The following is an 18,899-nucleotide window of genomic DNA, read 5'->3' as shown; positions in this document are numbered from 1 at the left end:
AGTTGGATTAAATAGGGATCTATTTAAAATAGGGATTAATCTAGTCCCCAGATTAATAAAGGGACTAAGCTGACAAGAAAATGAATGAATGAAACAAATTCAAAGAGGGCTAATAATTCTGATTCTGCCAAAAAAAAAAAAAAAAAAAAAAAAACTTTTTCTTCATTTAGATCCTTCTACTACAATGGTAGGAAAACATTGTTTCATATACTTCTTCAAACAAATCAATGTGCTTTTTTATTTCTTAATGAAATTCAATCATTCACAAATGTTACTTTTTAAATTCTTCTGTTTTTTATATATGAGTGGAAAAATCTTGAATCATGTATATACTTAAAACTTGCATACCTTTTTGTGTATTTTTTTTTTCTTTATCTGTATTTTTTTTTTGTTGTTTTGCACTACGGCAGTATTTGTTTTGTTCTTAATAAAAAAGAAAAAATACCCCGTAAATCCCTGGGGTATATATAGTTGAAGTCAGAATTATTAGTCCCCCATGAATTTTTTTTTTTTCATTTTTAAATATTTTCCAAATGATGTTAAACAGAGCAAGGAAATTTTCACAGTATTTCTGATAATATTTTTTCTTCTGGTGGAAGTCTTATTTGATTTTCGGCTAAAACAAAACCAGCCGATTAATTTTTTAAACTCCATTTTAGGGACAAAAATTTTAGCCCCTTTAAGCTATTTTTTTTTCTTGATCTACAGAACAAATTTAACTATTATCATGGCAAAGATAAAATAAATCAGTTATTAGAAATGAGTTATTAAAAATATTATGTTTAGAAATGTGTTGAAAAAATCTGCTCTCCGTTAAACAGAAATTGCGGAAAAAATAAATTCCTAATAATTCAGGGGGCTAATAATTCTAACTTCAACAGTATATCATTTATTCATTCATTTTCGCCTTAGTCCCTTTATTTATCAGTGGTCGCCACAGCGGAATGCACCACCAAAATATTTTTTACACAGCAGATGCCATTCCAGTGGTTGGGGGGGGGGTCTGCAGAGTGGATGCGCGCGTACTGAAGAGCGGTGTTGTCGCGCGCGTACTGATCAGCTGTGTTGTCGCGCGCGTACTCAAGAGCGGTGTTGTCGCGCGCCTATTGAAGGGCGGGACTATGGCAAGCCGAAGGTATCGTAAATACACTATTAATCAATCGCGTTTACAATTAAAACGCCGCATTAAACGGCGCTAATACCATTTCAAACGCCGCTAAAAACGCCGTTCTGATTGCAAACGCCGCAAATAACGCGCGTAAACCTGTAAAAAAACGCCGTTTTTAACGCCGTTTTAGTGTTAGTAAAAAGCGTGGCTTATGACGCGATCCGCTTGCCACAAAACGCCGTTTAAAACGCCGTTTTAACCCCACTGAAACGCGCGTTATAAACGGCGCTTTCCTGAAGTATAATGAGCCACGCCCGCTGATTTCCACAACCAGTAAGCTTGAGCTGCTCTCACCCAATCAACGATGAACACAACCAGACCAGACTAATAGGCCTATTTCACAAACCATCGATCGAGACCGGAAGTAGGGAAAACTCATTCATTCATTGTCATACTTTCTGTTTTTTTATATATTTATTATCTGTTTATTGACCTGTCTCTGTAATTCTGTTGCACTGTAGAAGCTCTGTCACAAAGACAAATTCCTCGTATGTGTAAAACATACCTGGCAAAGCTCTTTCTGATTCTGATAATGGAGTGTGAACTCGTTTTTCTCAGTTATTAATAAACTTACCTACTTTACAAATGGCAGATGTTGTCTGTTATGTTGACTGTTTCCAGTGAGACGTGAGGTGACAAGGGTTATAAATAATTTTTTGAGCAATTCATTTTTGATCATCAAGGTACGAATTATATAAAGATAGGCTGGCATAATGGGCGAATTTAAAACTGGTTGTTGATAACTGTGTTTGGACACTTCAGTCTCAAACAGAGCTTTGGGGAAAGTGGTAACTTAATTAGGGGCAGGTGCTATAAGTCTCTAATAAGTACGTCAGCTTGGGGAAAATGCATTCAGAATTCAGCAAATAATTCTTTATAATGCACCTAACGTTATTGCAATATTAACAGCAAGTGTATATATAATATAAAAAAATTATATATATATATAAATATACATTAAAATACACACACACATGCAAGTACGCATGTAAGTTTGCATATCAATTTCTTTAGATCACACTTGCTTCTGTACTGCTGGAACAGGTTTTTGCAACCATTTATTTGCAATTCTTTACTAGACAGCATATTTAGTACTCTCGGCACCAAGAATGTTCCAGCTGCACTTGCATGAACAGATAATATTAAGTAAACCACTGATCCATCAAACTGTTTTAATTTGACTTTTTAAATTTTAATTTCAAAACAATAAACAAACATACATACATACAAAGTACATAATGTGTAAATCAATTTCCATTTTTATAAAAACGTTTATAAATGTTTTGTCAAGCCAAATCTCCAGAACCAGTTGATGAACTAGTGGTGCACAAGCCTAAAGCTTCTGGTAGTTATTGGCTGAAGAGCAGGAGAAGGTGTTAGAGGTGCTAGTGACCGATGTCACTGGCTGGTGAGTACGAGGAGCTGTTGGAGGTGCTGGTGGCCGATGTTACTGGCTGGTGAGCAGGAGGAGGTGTTAGAGGTGCTGGTGGCCGTGAAGTACTTGTAGTCTTCATCAGACACACACCATCTATCTAGCAGAGCTTGAGAGATAGTAAGGCTTGCCACCCACCAGTTCCTTCAGGTCCTTAATATTCTCCAGTGCCTTATCAACATCACCTAATTTAAAAAAAAGTGTATATAATATTAAACGTGAAAATATAGTATTGGAAAACATCTCTCATTTAAGTCACAAGCTTGGTAGATTATCATTACAGTTTTGTGCAATTATAAAAGATACAACATGGCTGTGACTAAATGTAAATGTAGATTTGTTTTTAACTTTAATTATCTTTGCTGTCCCCTATCAGTGTACCTGAATATTCCTTAACATTGCACATTTTGCCTCCTTGAATGAGCGGTTCACCCAAATTTGGCAATTCTGTCATAATTAACTCACCTCAGGTTTTTCCAAGCCTGTATTTATTTATTTATTTGTTTGAACACTACAGAAGAGTTGGGTATTTTGAAGAATGACAGTAAACAAATAGACATTGAACACAATTTACTACTATTATTGATGAATTATTGACATTCTTTCAAATATGCCTTTGTGAAAAAATAGCGAGAGTAAATATTGACAATTTTAACTCTGAACTATCCCTTTCATGAAAAATACATGATGCAGGTAACTTAGTTAAATCATAAAAGAATGAGTTAGTGTTTATAGAAAATGCCAGAAATTGGTTGTTCAGGTAGTTTAATGCTGAACCAACGACAATAATTGAATGTTAAAAGTGGGTTTAAATGTACTAATGGTATGCATTTTGCGGCAGATTACTAAAATAAGTAACATTTATACCCCACATTACTATTATTTAATATAACTAATATAACACACAATGCTCGTAATTTTATATAGCTAAAATATAATGTAATATATTTTCTGTTTAACTAACAATTAATTACTGTGATATTGTTAACAGTGATCTTTTTTTAATAATTGCATTAACGTGCTACACTCACCTGGAGAGGGCGCTGTTTATGCCCTGGCAGCACCACATCAACACTCCATTTGAACGGGTTCCTCCTGCTCATAACAGACCCAAAGAGCATAGAATCAAATCGAATTCTAACAGACCGTACTTTTTGCCGTCCTCGTCTGGCGTGATTTAACCTCTCCCCAGTTTTTCCATGAGAACCTGGAGAGCACAGTCTGTGGTGTAAGAAATTTACGGCCGGCGGACTGTGGATGGACCATAGACTGTAAAATATGGGATGGACGCGAACTTCATCCTCCGTGAAGCGCATAGCACATACACAAGTGCTGCCTTTCCTCACTGTAAATTCCACCCCTCATCTCTCTGAATAGCCAAAATCTAACACCTCTTACTAGTTTATTCGCTGGGAAAACCATGAAACGGCAAAGACGGCTGTTTTATCTACGAATTAGTACAAAAAAGGTACGCTGCAGGATAGATTATTCGTCTCCGCCCCTGCCCCTTGTTTTTACCGGAACAAAGTTTTTCCTACTTCCGGTCCAGTTCGCCATTTTGTGAATCTAAGCTCTTTATAGGCTTATATACAACAGTTCGTTTAAGCGGAAGCATCGAAAACTTTACGATGGCGAGAAGAACCTTTATCTTGCGTTGCAAACGCACATTAAACGAGTGCACACGAAATTTAACCGAGGATTCTGGACCAAATGTGTTCCAGTTAAACATAGTGAGGTAAGTTAAGGATTGCTTTATTATTCATTCCTTTTTAAGAATTAATTTGCAAGTAAATATCTTACTTGTAGTGTCCATGTGAGCTTTTAGCGTCCCAAAATATAACTCATCAATATAGCTTTTTTTATGGTAAACCCCTAATGCTTAACATTTCTTTACTTCTATAACTTTGTACAACGTTTTCGTGTTATTTTGCTTTTTAGATTGGAAACAATGCAGAGAAGCCTTCAGTGGGCTAGAGGGAGGCTAATCGACGTTACTTCTGCAGATCAGTTGCTCGGTGATTTAGCAGAATACATTGCAGATGTTAACACACACAGTCAACACGAACAGCAACGTAAGCAAACATTAAATAAATGTTCCATTAATATATATGGGTATCTGCAACAATCATATCGCTGGATCTGCAATGTTGATATCCGCTTGTTAAGTGTGACGTCACGCGGAGCGGCTTCTGGGTCCAAGCGCTCTATTCAACTGAATGGGGAGACTCATGAAATGGTAATAATAAACGTTTACAAAGCGATTTAATACTTTCGAAAGTCACGATCGCAATGTATATGTAAATGCCTAATATCCAATCGCCAGAAAGTGATTCATTGTTTTATAAATTGTTAAAATTTTGGTATTTGATATGCAGCAAGCCCAGCGATTGTTGTGTACACTATGACTATGTAAAACTAACTTTATTGTGTGATATGAATAAAAAGTGATCATAAACGAATGATTTCTCAACTCAAATTAATGGTGGCTTGGACCCGGAATCAGTTTTACATACGTCACAAACACGTCACCACTTAACAAGCAGATAGAGTGGAGGAACTATGACGTCACTTTGTATTCTAATCGGCTGCTAACGTAAAACTGGTTCCCTCGTGAAAATCCCTATAGGATTTTCCCATAGGCTTTTTGAATATTGCAAATAATAAGCTCTGTGTTTAAACACAGTTCATTACACTTACACGTTTTGTCCAGCCGGATAATCCTCACACGAAGATACAACTTTGAACACTTTTGGTTCTTAAATGCAAACACAAGAACTAAAAAGCTAACATTAGGCTATAAACAGACTACAGATCCCTCTGGGTGCTCGTCTGTGACGTCAGCACCACCCTGCTAGACACCTTATTAAGCTTATTTAGAAATATTGTCTATGACAGAGTTAATCTCTCTGTTTATTGTATTATAATCCACGGTATATATTATAAACAAGTAAATATGCAAAAACAGATAGACCTATTTGCCTTTTGGATCGTTTTTACGTGGTAAATACCTCTTTTTTGCTTTACGGTTGTTGTAAAAGTTTTAAAACTGTCTAAATCAACCTACATGGTATTATCATAAAACATTTAAATAAATGTATCGCGCGCACACAGCCACCTTACCTTAACAGATGACAGAAATGAGGCGTGAGGAGGAACAAGTCTATCAAATGCCTGCTAGTTCTATCATGGATCGAGAACAACATTCAATTTTCCTTTTTTGTCACAAAGTACAGTAAAAACATCTGCTATACGTTTTATGGAGGAGTGTAAATACCCCAGTTATGACAGAGTCAAATGTGTTCAGATAAGTAAGAAAAAAAGACGCATAATCAATTGATCACGTTAAAATGACAGTTAACATGCAGGTATTTTTACACATTTATTTACATGTTTGCATTATTGAGGGCAGGAGAGAGACAGGCTGCACTGGTGAGCAGTATCTTCATAATATTGTTTATTAAAATAAATGATCAACAACTGAATCTGTCTCGACAGGCTTTATAAGTGAAGGAATTATCTACACACAATCTGAATTCCCAATTAGAAAGATACTACAAACTATAAAATACTATTCATGAAAATACTTAAATAACACACAAATCCAAACACCCAACACAAGCGAGCTGCGCCCAGACCAGATCAGCTCGATGACGTATAATGTCCCCGACACAGCCTGTGTCCCATTTAGCAAGTTTATAGCAACCGTCTTTTAAAAGAAGAATAACCGATTAAAAAATTCAAGAGTGTGCTGTAACTGATGTGTTTTATGTCGTAGAACAAAACGTGAAAGTATCTTGAGTTTGTGTTAGCCACAAACCTTATTTAAGCGATTTTACTGAAACCCCATTGAAAAAACCCATTGACTTTGGGACGAGGGAACCGGAACTGCTAAAATGCTAACTCGCTTCCGGGTTTTTGCATACAAATTGAAGTCTTAGTTCCTCCACTCTATTACAGTTGAGTTAACCAGCAGTTTGTTTTCTTTACAACTAGAGATATTCAAGTTATTTGGTTTATTTATAATGCAATATATATTGTGAAAAAACAACATTTTACATTGTCAGATTTTTCCAATATTGTACAGTACAAAAAAATTGTTATTGTTAATACTATATTTTTGTGCACAAACCACTTGTAACACCATAATTTCTCTCATAAAGTCACGTTTATTGTTATTGTTACAGCAAGATCCAGTTATCATGCCCCGCTGACCTGTAGTGGAGGAAGAGGAGCTCCCCATTACAGGATCACTAGAGAGCAGCTCACATTTTTGAAATCATGCGGTTTTACTTATCGTTCAATGGCAGAGATTCTGCAAGTGTCCATTGCTACAGTGAAACGACGCATGAAGTAAGTTGCTTGATATAGGGCTCGTTTGTTCGAAAATACTATGCACATGAACTGAATGTACTTTTATGTTTTTGCATTCAAGTCATGTCTTTTTCCTCTCAATTCATGTAGTTCCCGTTTATCAAATCTATTATCTTTAAATGGCTAGAGTCATAAATTCCTACTTGCAGGGATAGTTCATTTGCCTATAGACTGATTTCAAGCCATTTTTAAAAGCGAAATCGAGGCTAAGTGGGAAGAAACCCAGAAGTATCGTTGGGAGTTACATAGGAGCGTTGTGTAGCTGGCTGTATATCTTATCAGCAAAGACAAAGTGACACAAATTTATAAATTCATCGGCTTCCTAATGACCCGAAGGTCTATTCTGAATGAATAGTGAAAATAAAGTTAAGGCAAATGGCACTAGTTAGCTAACGTTCTCTTTCCCAAACACACGTTTTAGATGCCATTTATCAAACACAAGTTAAAGGTGCAGTAGGTGATCTTCCACAATGCTAACAGCTTAGCATAAATCTCTGCCGTCTAGAGCATGATGACTCTAATGATCTTCACAGCTGCTCCAGTCTCCGTGTTTGCACTGGAGCGCGAAGCAACTGTGAAGATCAGTAGAGTCATCCCCGCTCAGCGGTGCTTCAATGTTTGCGGAAATGGATGTTTTTTTAAAACTTCAGTGCCAGGACAACACTATTACAGACAACACAAGCATGTGCTACAGAGGACTGCAGTGTTATAGCGCTCACCGGGTTACATAGGCTAAAGCAGGAAAGCGTCCCCACAGTGTTTAACTGGTGCCATGAACTGAAGCCTAGTAGGACACTTGAGCGTATTACTCTTAAAGACAATGTGATGTTTTTTGATGCTAAATTGCTTTTAATTGTTTAAATTAAACTTACTGAATGATATTAAAGTGATGTTTACACCATTTCTGCATTTTGAAATCTCGGCAACAGCTGGAGGTTTGTAGTACACAGCATGTTACTGCAATGTTTACAGTGCTGGTCCTATACTTCCGTGTTTCTTTCCACCGCAGCCTCGCTTTGGTTCTTTAAAATGGCGGCCGCGTGAAATAAGCATATAGTCAAGTGAATACAAACTTTTATGAGGTAATTTTTCATAGACATCCATAGGGACAAAAATTCTATAGAAGTTAATGGCTACTGGTTTCCAACATTGTTTAAAATATGTTTAACGGAACAAAAAAACTCAAACAAGGTTGTAACAAGTACATAATGAGTAAATGAAAATTTTCTTTGGTTGATCTATCCCTTTAAAGGCAACACGTTCAATTTTGTTCAATTGTTTGTTTCAAAACAATGCCCAAGTCTCTGAATGTTTGTTTCGAACAAAAACAGGGAATTGTGTTTTTTTTTTTCCTTGTTGTGTTTTTCATTTGACCCAAACTGCTTATTCATCAAGTTTGCAGCATAAATGAGTACACCCTCTTTTAAAAATGAATGTTGTCATCCATTTTTCAGTGAATAAAAGTAATATGTTTTTGGTTCATTTGAACAAACAACACACAGTTGAATTGTTAGCCCCCCTGAATTATTCGCCCTCGCTTTATTTATTTTTCCCAATTTCTTTTAAACAGAGAGAAAATTCAAACATAACTAAACAATAGTTTTATTAATTCATCTTTTATACCTGATTTATTTTCTCTTTGTCATGATGACAGTAAATAACATTAAACTAGATATTCTTCAAGACACTTCTATACAGCTTAAAGGGACATTTAAAGGCTTAACGAGGGTAAATAGGGTAACTAGGCAGGTTAGGGTAATTAGGCAAGTTATTGTATAAGGATGGTTTGTTCTGAAGATTGTAAAAAATATAGCTTATAAGGGCTAATAATTTTGACCTTAAAATGCTTTTCATTCATTCATTATCTTGTCGGCTTAGTCCCTTTATTAATCCGGGGTCGCCACAGCGGAATGAACTGCCAACCTATCCAGCAAGTTTTTACGCAGAGGATGCTTTGCCAAAATAAACCAAATAAGACTTTCTCCAGAAGAAAAAATATTATCAGACATAATGTGAAGATTTCCTTGCTCCGCTAAACATCATTTGAGATATTATTAGTCCAGTCATTATTGCTTTTATTACTTTTACCAATAATATTAATAATAATTATAATTTTTATTGTGATTTCTATATGACCATGTGACTCTAAAGACTAGAAAAATAAAGCGGAAAAATCCTCTTTATATCACTGGATAAAATTAAATTATAAACTATTATTGAATAGTTATTTTATAGTGCAATATAATTTCAAAGTTTGTACTGTATTTTTTTTATTCAATTAATGCAGCCTTGTGTGTATATTTATTGTTAATAAAGTTATTGATGTGTGACTATCAAAGGGATGAGCCATTTTGTAAATTTTTAATTTCTCAGAACTTACACTTTATGGAATTATGTAAATACACAACTGCATTAAATTAACTACACAATGCAAGGCATGTTGATTTCTGATTTTTACAAACCTTTAGTTTGTGGTTTTAAACTGCTACAACATTAATCCTTTAGAAATGATATAGATTCACTGTTGCATATTTGATATATTTCTTTTTATTTTTTAGGAGGTTCAATTTAAATCGTTCTTTGTCCTATTCTGTGGCAAGTGATGATGCCCTTGATGACATGATCCGAGATATTGTGGCTGGGAATGACCAGCTTGGATCTGAGGCTGTCAGAGCACACTTAAGGGCAGATGGAGTTCGGGTGCAGAGACACAGAATCAGAAGGAGTTTGGCTCGAATCAATCCTACGGCAGCTGCACTAAGGGCAATGTCTCAAAGACCACAGAGACGATTGTACAGGGTTGCTGGGCCAAACTCCTTGTGGCATCTTGATGGCAACCACAAATTGATACGGTAAGAACTTGCAAACTTTTAAAGATTTTGTGTTTTTTTAAAGATAGTATTTTTAAATATATTTAATTATTTGTGATGTCACATCATAATATAAACAATAACCACTTAAATCCAAAGGTTTTACAATTTGTTGAGAAAACATGTGCATGACATTGAAAATGTGGCTGTAAGAAAAATACTATCTTTAGAAAAGTTTGAATGTAATTTTCATATTTTTAATAATTCCTTGTAAAATAAAATTTGACAGCTTAGTGCTGATTTGTGAACCGCTGTCACTTATCTATTTCTTAGATTGTATGCCATAAAGAAACATTTTTGGGGGGATTTTAATATTTTAGATCTTAAAAAAATTTTCTCTTATGTTTTAGATGGAGAATTGTCATTCATGGTGGTATAGATGGGTACAGTCGTCTCATAGTATTCCTCCGTGCCTCAAACAACAACCGCAGCAGCACTGTGTTGGATTGCTTTTTAAATGCTGTGGCCAGGTATGGAGTACCTTCAAGGGTCAGAACAGACCATGGAGGTGAAAACAATGCTGTCTGTGTGATGATGAACATTTTTAGAGGTCTAGATAGAGGCAGTGCTATCCGAGGCAGAAGTACTCACAACCAGCGCATTGAGAGGCTCTGGGGTGATATGTGGCGGGGACTGACCAATGTTTACCACAACCTCTTCCACTTCCTGGAAAGTGAAGGTATAGTGGACATAGATAATGAAATGCATCTATGGGTTCTTCATTATGTCTACCTGCCAAGGATAAACAGGGACTTAACTGCCTTTATCAGACGATGGAACAACCATGGGTTGAGAACTGAAAGACACCAAACACCCATGCAGATTTTTGTCAGGGGCTGCTTGGAGCGGCAAGGACAAAGCAGCACAGCAATGCAGGGCATTTTTAGCAGAGCAGCCCAGCCAGCTGATGGAACTGATGCACCCACTGAACAAGAACAGTCCACATCCCAAGTGCAAGGGGCAGCAATGGTTGACTGGCCAGAGAGGGTTACTGTACCACAAAATAATTACACTGTGGACAATGAAACCTTAGAGCAACTTGCTGCACAATTTGATCCACTTGGTGGGGAACAAAGACAACTAGGAATGGACATGTTCTGTAATGTTTTGTCTTTTTTGATGACTCGTCGTCAATAGGAAAGAACAAAATTGTCTTGGTTGCATATTGTAAAGAAGCTATGCAATCTGCTGGGGCTATGCTTAGCAGCTTTAAAGAGCATATTGTATGTTAGACACCCCAGTAAGACAATGTGTGTAAGAGTAAAGTAAGAATTAGATTTTCTTTAAAATATACGTTAAAGTTTATTATTAAGCCGTTTGGAGTCGTTTTAAGTCATGGAAATTTACTTCAGCATTTGAATCGCCAGACCGGAAGTGACAACGGATCAGGGAGTTCGCGCATATAAACACTATGAAGACAACTGATCGTGGTGCGCGTTAGGTTGCCGAGGTAAGATATTCTGAGAGACTCACACAAACGACAGACCACAGCCATACGATTATAAGCCTGTGGACAGACCAGCAGACAGAACAGCAGTCTGAGAAGTGTAATTTAACTCTTGTGAGGGAGAACAGAGCAGGTTTATGGTGAGGCCAGTGTTGGCTTACAGACAGATATGTAAGATAAGAAAATCTTATCTGGCAACAGCAAAGCTAGTATTGATCATCTATAAGTATTAATACTTACCAGTAACAGAAACGAATGAGCATTTAACACAGTTATGCCACATTGACCCTATTTTTAATAGTAGATAAGTGAATACAAAACACCAATAACACAGAACGTCTGGAATAATGCAGAAACATGTAAACAAGGTACTGTAAAATCTTTTTTTATTTTACATAAAATATTAAAACAATTAAAAGTTTTTAATATGTGTTTTTGTAATTTTTTCATTGGGTAAAAGATTATCTGTATCAAATCCCATTTAGGCAACAATCCATAAAAAGACAAGTATAGTTGTTACAGTATAAAATATTTAGAAAGATTTGATTAACAGATCTGATCTGCATTTCTGATTAAATAAACTTCAACCCTAATTCAAGTTCAAATTCTAAATGCAACTCAAGTTTAAGTTTTATTTATATAGCACAAAATCATAAGCAGTGTTAATACCCAGCATTTTTACTCTGTATAACTGTGTGTGTGTGTGTGTGTGTGTGTGTGTATATACTGAAAGGAAAAAATATAATCTCACCCATTTAAAAGTAAACCTAAAATTATTTTTCAGTAAGTTGGCCAACGTTTATGTGGGTGCCACACTATCATGTCTTTAATGTGTTAAATTGTGAATGCTGTGTAAAAAGATGCCGACAGCCTCATCCTTGTTAACCCGCTGGAAGGATCTAGAAAGGAGAGCAAATGTAGTGGCCAGTTCTGCATTCTCGTTGAGCCTGTGATGAACTCCAGTAGTCCACCGTCAGACACGCAGTGAGGGCTGATGCATATATTCTAAGGGAAATAATGCAAAAGTTTAAATCATGTTTATTAATAATGTATATTTTAAAATTCACCATATGATTTTTAATATAACACAATAAAGAAAACCCAACCACATTTGCAGAACCCTGGATGGTGAACTGCTAACCATCTCACATATATAGTAGACTGTACCCATTATAAGTTGAGCATGTAAGAACAAACTTCAATTTTTTGAATGTTATTTGTTTTTCTTCTACAAGATGAATATTCCTCATATGTGAATAAAAAGTGCCTTTCCTCATTGACAGGACAGAATATTTTTACTCTCCCTCAAGTGGTTTCAAACATTATTGACTTTCTTCTGTTGATCACAAACCAAGATATTTTGAAGAAAGCTAAAAATCTGTAACCATTGACTTCTATAGTGGGAAAAACAGATATGGAAGTCAATGGTTACACGTTTCCAATATTTAAAAAAAAAAAAAAAGGAAGTCAAAGATAGTGTGAGTTTACCTGCCTGCATTATATAGAAATATTGTAGTAATTCTTTGCCCTTCTAGTTTTTGTTATCAAATAATACCATGCACAAATAATTCACGATAGGGGTCATAATATTTTACCCGATGAACAAGGTGAATGTCTGAGGTAAAATTGGTTTTATATTCACACATTCTGGCTTTCTCCCTAATAATATAATTTCAGAAGAGTATTATTTGAAATGTTGTAATTTGATTCATCATCTGTCTCCCAAAGTCTAATAAACACACCACAAAGCAAACAAAGTCACAACGCTGTAACTATACAAGACATTTATTATATTAGCAAACTGATGCTATTAGCCGTCTTATCATATGTGTACATTTGTACACGCTTTAAAAAAGTATATTTAATATGCTTAACAATACAAGCTAGCAATACAAGTAAACACATCACGTTGCTTCAAATTACTCAAAGAATAATGCTTACGGACTTAAAAGTTGACAAACATAAACGAAAAACGAGTTGTCTTACCATGTACAGCTCATCGAGCTGCATCTCCGACTGATCCAGGAGTGTTTCTCGCTGTTCGCGTCAGCTATCACTCTTATCGGATTCATCCAATTTCACGAAGCAAAACAGCAAGAGGAAACTTGTGGACTTGATCTGTTGACAGGCTGGAGTTTGTGCAGTTCCCATAAACGCAATAATATACCACGATGATGATAAATTACGCCAAAACTAACAACCAGTTCTGCTATTAGCTCCTCTGCCCCACTGTAAACAGCGTGCGTCTGTCAGATAACTTCACTCTTCTGACGTCACCGGGGTGGTTAGAAAAAAAAAAACGGAAGTGGGAAAACAGACACATTTTCTTTAAAATTTGTGCTCTTGCACTTCGTAAAACATTTTAATTTGGTATTTTATGGTATTATAGAGTATTTTCACAAACGATTCTACCTTTTTGTTTAAACAGTTTATTAACCTACAATATGCTCTTTAAGCCAATTTAGCCAATATGGCTAAATTAAATGTAACGTCAATGTAAATAAAGAGCAATGTTGAGATGTTAAATTAAAATGACCAAGGTCCAACAGCAAAAGTGTTGTCTTATTTACTTATTTTTTACAATTAAATTCACTTAGATCGAGCCTGTAGAATGTTGAGCAGAACTGTTAAAAAAATCAACCGATTTAAATGTTTTCAAAAACATTCAAAATTTTATTTATTATAAACAAAAATCAAATTGATATCGATTTTGAACTGAAAGGATTTTTTCTTATTACTGAACAAATCGGTAACATTTTAGAATAACTACATTGTATGAATCATTTATTAAGCATTAGCAAATAGGTATTTTATCATTTGATAAGCATTAACTACATTAATAGAATAAACAAGTATAGCTAGCATTTGTAGCTGTATTTATAAACGTGTACTAATGTACAGTTATAGTAATTAGTTAATGCTTAACATATTATGAACTAATGACTTGCTAATGCTTAATAAATGATTCATAGTGTGTAGTTATTATAAAGTGTTACCAATTCTGGTGACTCTTTATAATAACTACACACTTTTGAATAATTTATTAAGCATTAGCAAACAGTGAATTCATTATCTTTTAAGCATTAACTCTACATTAATAAACATAAGTAAGCAGTTTATAAATACAGTTACAAATGCTGTTTTCTTGACTTAGAAACACATGTATAATATGCTTAATTGTATTTCTATACTTTGTTTACTTTTTCAATCCTAAATTATTGCATCATTTACAAACTAGTTATGTAAGAGTAATTGATGCCATTTTAAGACCATTCAGAATGAGTTAGTAAATGATTAGTAAACTATTCAAATTAACATTCATATATCTTACTATTTAGACATGTGTTAATAGTTGCTATGTATGTTAAGAAATGCATTATTAAGTCAACTTCATGAAGTTTTGTGACCTAATCTAAAGTTAAGCTTTATAAATCCCTTATAAATGACCATTAAAGGCCCAGTTAAATTCTTAACAGAAAAAAAGAAAATAAATGACATTACTTATTTTTTATTCATTTGAAGATACACAAATAAAATAGTTTAAAATAAAATAATAATCTTTGCAGTCCTATCTACAATAAAATCACTCTACAGTTTCAACATTGCTAAATAACTTTTAAATGTATTATAATATATTGTTAAATTTTATATTGTTTTATTTCATTTATTTCTAAATGAATTTTAACACTCCTGTTATTCAGCAATGTTTAAAGTTTACAGTAATTTTATTTTTTAGAAAAGATTGCAAACATTTTTTGTTCATTAATTGTCATTTATAAGGGACCTATAAAGCATAAATAGTCTTCAGTAGATTGTCACAAAACTGCATGAAGTTGAGTACTAACATAGTAACCATTACTACATGCCTGAATAATAAGATATAAAAGTGTGATTTGAATCATTTACTAACTCATTCTGAATGATCTGAAAAAAAAAAACCCAACTACTTTTAAATACAAATGGTTATTTACAATGCAATACTTAATTTATTAATGTACAATTAATAAGTAACAAAGTATAAAAATACAACAATTTTAAATTTGCTTTTAATGCAAGAATATAGCTTCTGTAGCTGTATTTATAAGCCGCAAACTAATGTCTATTAATGTAGAGTTAATGCTTAACAGATAATGAATTCACTATTTGCTAATGTTTAATAGATGATTCATAGTGTGTAGTTATAAAGTGATCCTATATGCTCAAACTTTTCCAAAACCTAATGATCCCTGTATTGCTGTTAACATCAGGTCTTTGAACTCGTCTTCTTCTGCCACCCCTCTTGGCAGGTACAAAGTCAGGGCACAGGTGGAAGCATATGGAATTCTTCTCAATTGTGGTTCTTGAGCATAGAATTCTATTCTGCAGCTTTGGTCAAATCCCATTGGAGGAAGAGAATCTGCGGCTGTTACAAAAGCCAAGACATCCTCAAACGATATGGCCACATCTCCTTCTGTAAATGTTTGCAAAACAAATAATCTTAAAACCAACAAGCAAATATAAATCAAAATACAAAACAGTGTACATTAAAAAAACACCTTGAATTGACATCAGCCAGCATTCCCACTGGAAAATTGTCTCCTCCTCCAGGTCTCTCTTGTTGCTCCCCGGTGTGGACCATGAAATTTCGAACAGGTTTTTAAATTCCATCCTGCTCAGTTTATCCCTGGTGTTCGTGAACAAGGGCAGGAATGCCTCCCAGTTGTTATATGCAACTTCCCACAAACGGCCACAGGAGTTCATTCCTGCTGTAAATTGCTGAATCATACTTGCTACTCTGTAAGAGAAATGTAAAAGGAGTTTGTCATAACTTATACACTGCAATAAAACAGAAACTAAAAATTTGATCCTGATCCTAAAATAATACAACTGTAACAAGCTGTGCTGCAGAAAAGAATTTGAGCTGGAATAATTTTTAAGTTCAGTATAGTTCAGTTCTTTTACTTAAGTGCTTTTCAAGTCAATTTGATAATATGACTGATTATTCAATGATGAAATGAAGTTAAAGAGCAAACAATACTATTCATGACAAATTTAATGCTGGATGTTGAAACTGTTGAAAAAATGAAAAAATTCTTATTGTTTAATAAACTTAATGACAGTATATACTATGAAATACTAGCTTTGATAAAATAAGTATTTATCACATATTAAGTCCACGAATTGATGTTATGGCATTCCTAACAACATGAGCTCATTGAATATGGACACCACTATAAAACAACAGAGAAAACAGTACACCTATTGGACATGAAGCTAAAAGTCAAAGTAAATGTATAATTTCTTACCTGTGGTAGATGTGATGTGTAACCAACTGTCCATAAATCTTGGTCAGATCATCCAGTGAGGCTGTAAAGATGCTGGGTACCCCACAGTCACATATCCAGTCTCCTAGAGAGTTCTTCAGCTCTCTCAGCTCCTCTGAAGTGCTGCATCTGACAACCTACATTAATAAACATATGAAGAAAATATTGTTTATAAACAGGGACATATATAGATTAGATTGAATTATGTCTACTTTAGTTACCTTTGTCAGCTTTTCTGCATTGTCACTGTCCAAGATATTTGCAAGATCAAACATGGCAAGATTAGGTTTTTGGCCACACATTATCAGGAAGAGCTCCTTGTTAATGCATCTGATTCCTGGTCCATTGTGAATTATTGACCAGGCCATCAGTCTTCCTGCTGTATAAAATTTATTTTCTTCAAGAGCCTTCAGATTGTAACTAAAAAGCAGCTCCCCAGGTTTGCCCTCAAAAACCCCAAGGGTGCTTTGGAGCTCAATCATGAGGAGTCTAAGAAAAAACAAAAAAAGTAAACAGTTGTAAACAGTTAATGTTATTATGAACCTTTCGAATAAAAATACTTAATTTTTTCTGACTCGCATGCTGTTAAGACATTTTACTAAATATTTTTTAATCATGTCACCATATTCTGGACTACACTGTAAAAATATCTGTTAATAAACACTTTCCGTATTTTATATTTTCCATTTATTTACCGTTGTAAATCACATTATGGGATTATACCTCTAGTTAAAGAACTAAGTATTGCCTAGTTTTCTCAGTCTACAATTTAAAAAAAAAAAACAGTTGTCACTTTTTGCATTAGTTACAGGCTGATAATATATACATGTTAATATTCAGATAGTGTAATATTTAGATATTTTATACCTTATACTTAATATTAGGTGCAAAAATTCTAATTGGACATCCCTAATACCATGTTTACATTGTCATAAAAAAAAATTGCTGCCATGTAATGAACATTTCAATGTCATTTAATGCATTTATAGGTAACAACATAAAGGACTTGCTAAAATATGGCATTTACAAACTTATGGGGGCTGTAGATATTACACACATTTCACTTTTACCTGAAAAACTCTCTTCTTGGACCTCCATAATCCTCCGCCATTTCACCTACAAACTCTATATTTGGAACTTTGTGCCACTCAAAATAGCCTCTTGACAAGGCCATGCACGCACTCCTCAAAATGTGTTTGCGCCGTGCTATCACCGTTATGTTTGTATGTAAGTCCAGATTGTCTTCACGGAACTCCTTTAGAATGTCTGGTAGTTCTCTGTAAAGCTGAATGTAGAAAGAAAAAAATATATAAGCAAATGTAACACTACCTGACAAAAGTCTTGTCATCAATCTCAGTTGTAAAAGCAATAAATAATAACTTGACATCTAGCTGATCATTTGGAAAACTGGCAGAAGGTGGATTTTTCTAATGAATCATCTGTTGATCTACATCTCAATCATCACAAATACTGCAGAAGACCTATAGTAACCTGCCTGAATTCAAGATTCTCACAGTATTTCGTCAAGTTTGGTGAAGGAGAAATGATGGTTTAGGGTTACATTCAGTATGGGGGCGTGCGAGAGATCTGCAGAGTGAATGATCAACATCAACAGCCTGAGGTATCAAGACATCTGTGCTGCCCATTACATTACAAACCACAGGAGAGGGACAATTCTCCAGCAGGATAGCGCTCCTGCTCATACTTCAGCCTCCACATCAAAACTCCTGAAAGCAAAGAAGGTCAAGCTGCTCCAGAATTGGCCAGCCCAGTCACCAGACATAAAAATCATTGAGCATGTCTGGTGTAAGATAAAGGAGAAGGTATTGGTGATCAATGATGAACTTTGGGAGTCCTGCTGAATGCTTTTTTCTTCTTTCCAGATGACTTTATTAATCAGTGATTTGAGTCTTGTCAGAGATGTATGGATGCAGTCCTCCAAGCTCATGATGGAGTCAGACGCAATATTCATTCTGTCTCCACTGCAGCAGCACTTTATATTCTATACTGGACATTACTGACGGTTCAGTGATGAGACTTTAGTCTGAGCAGAGTCAGACCGCACTGTCCTCATCAAATCAAGGCATGATCATATTTTTATTTGTGCTAAAATAAGCGTCATCTAGAGGCCTTTACCTTTCATAGAGACACTTCTGACACTAAATTATCAACTAGAAGTCAAGTTATTATTTGTTGTTCCTGTTGAATAGGCGACAAAACTTTAGTCAGGTACTGTATGCAAATAATAATTTGGGTGATTCAAAAAAACATATATTTGCTAATAAACAAAAAAGCCAACAAGTACTGT

At 34.8% G+C, this 18,899-nt stretch overlaps 1 protein-coding gene and 2 long non-coding RNA genes across 3 annotated transcripts; 1 reads left to right on the top strand and 2 right to left on the bottom strand.

Annotated features, from left to right (window-relative positions):
• Positions 1 to 2,335: 2,335 nt before the first annotated feature.
• On the bottom strand, positions 2,336 to 5,150 carry LOC141376558 (uncharacterized). The gene is made up of 2 exons (XR_012387065.1): positions 3,632 to 5,150; positions 2,336 to 2,785 (listed from the first exon to the last, which is right to left on the bottom strand). It is a non-coding gene; the product is annotated as an uncharacterized lncRNA (long non-coding RNA).
• On the top strand, positions 4,186 to 13,041 carry LOC141376548 (uncharacterized). Its single transcript, XM_073916487.1, has 5 exons — positions 4,186 to 4,335; positions 4,539 to 4,672; positions 6,785 to 6,950; positions 9,530 to 9,823; positions 10,192 to 13,041. The coding sequence occupies exons 1-5, from the start codon at positions 4,229 to 4,231 to the stop codon at positions 10,976 to 10,978; spliced, it is 1,488 nt and encodes a 495-aa protein (XP_073772588.1). The 5' UTR covers positions 4,186 to 4,228; the 3' UTR covers positions 10,979 to 13,041.
• Positions 13,042 to 13,935: 894 nt separating this feature from the next.
• LOC141376559 (uncharacterized) lies at positions 13,936 to 16,728 on the bottom strand. Its single transcript, XR_012387066.1, has 3 exons — positions 16,574 to 16,728; positions 15,824 to 16,062; positions 13,936 to 15,738 (listed from the first exon to the last, which is right to left on the bottom strand). It is a non-coding gene; the product is annotated as an uncharacterized lncRNA (long non-coding RNA).
• Between the last annotated feature and the right edge of the window lie 2,171 nt (positions 16,729 to 18,899).

This window comes from Danio rerio, chromosome 11 (genome assembly GCF_049306965.1).
Source record: "Danio rerio strain Tuebingen ecotype United States chromosome 11, GRCz12tu, whole genome shotgun sequence".
Lineage (NCBI taxonomy): Eukaryota > Metazoa > Chordata > Actinopteri > Cypriniformes > Danionidae > Danio > Danio rerio.
The sequence above is the reverse complement of the archived record's forward strand: the minus strand, read 5'-3'. Positions and strand labels throughout refer to the sequence as shown.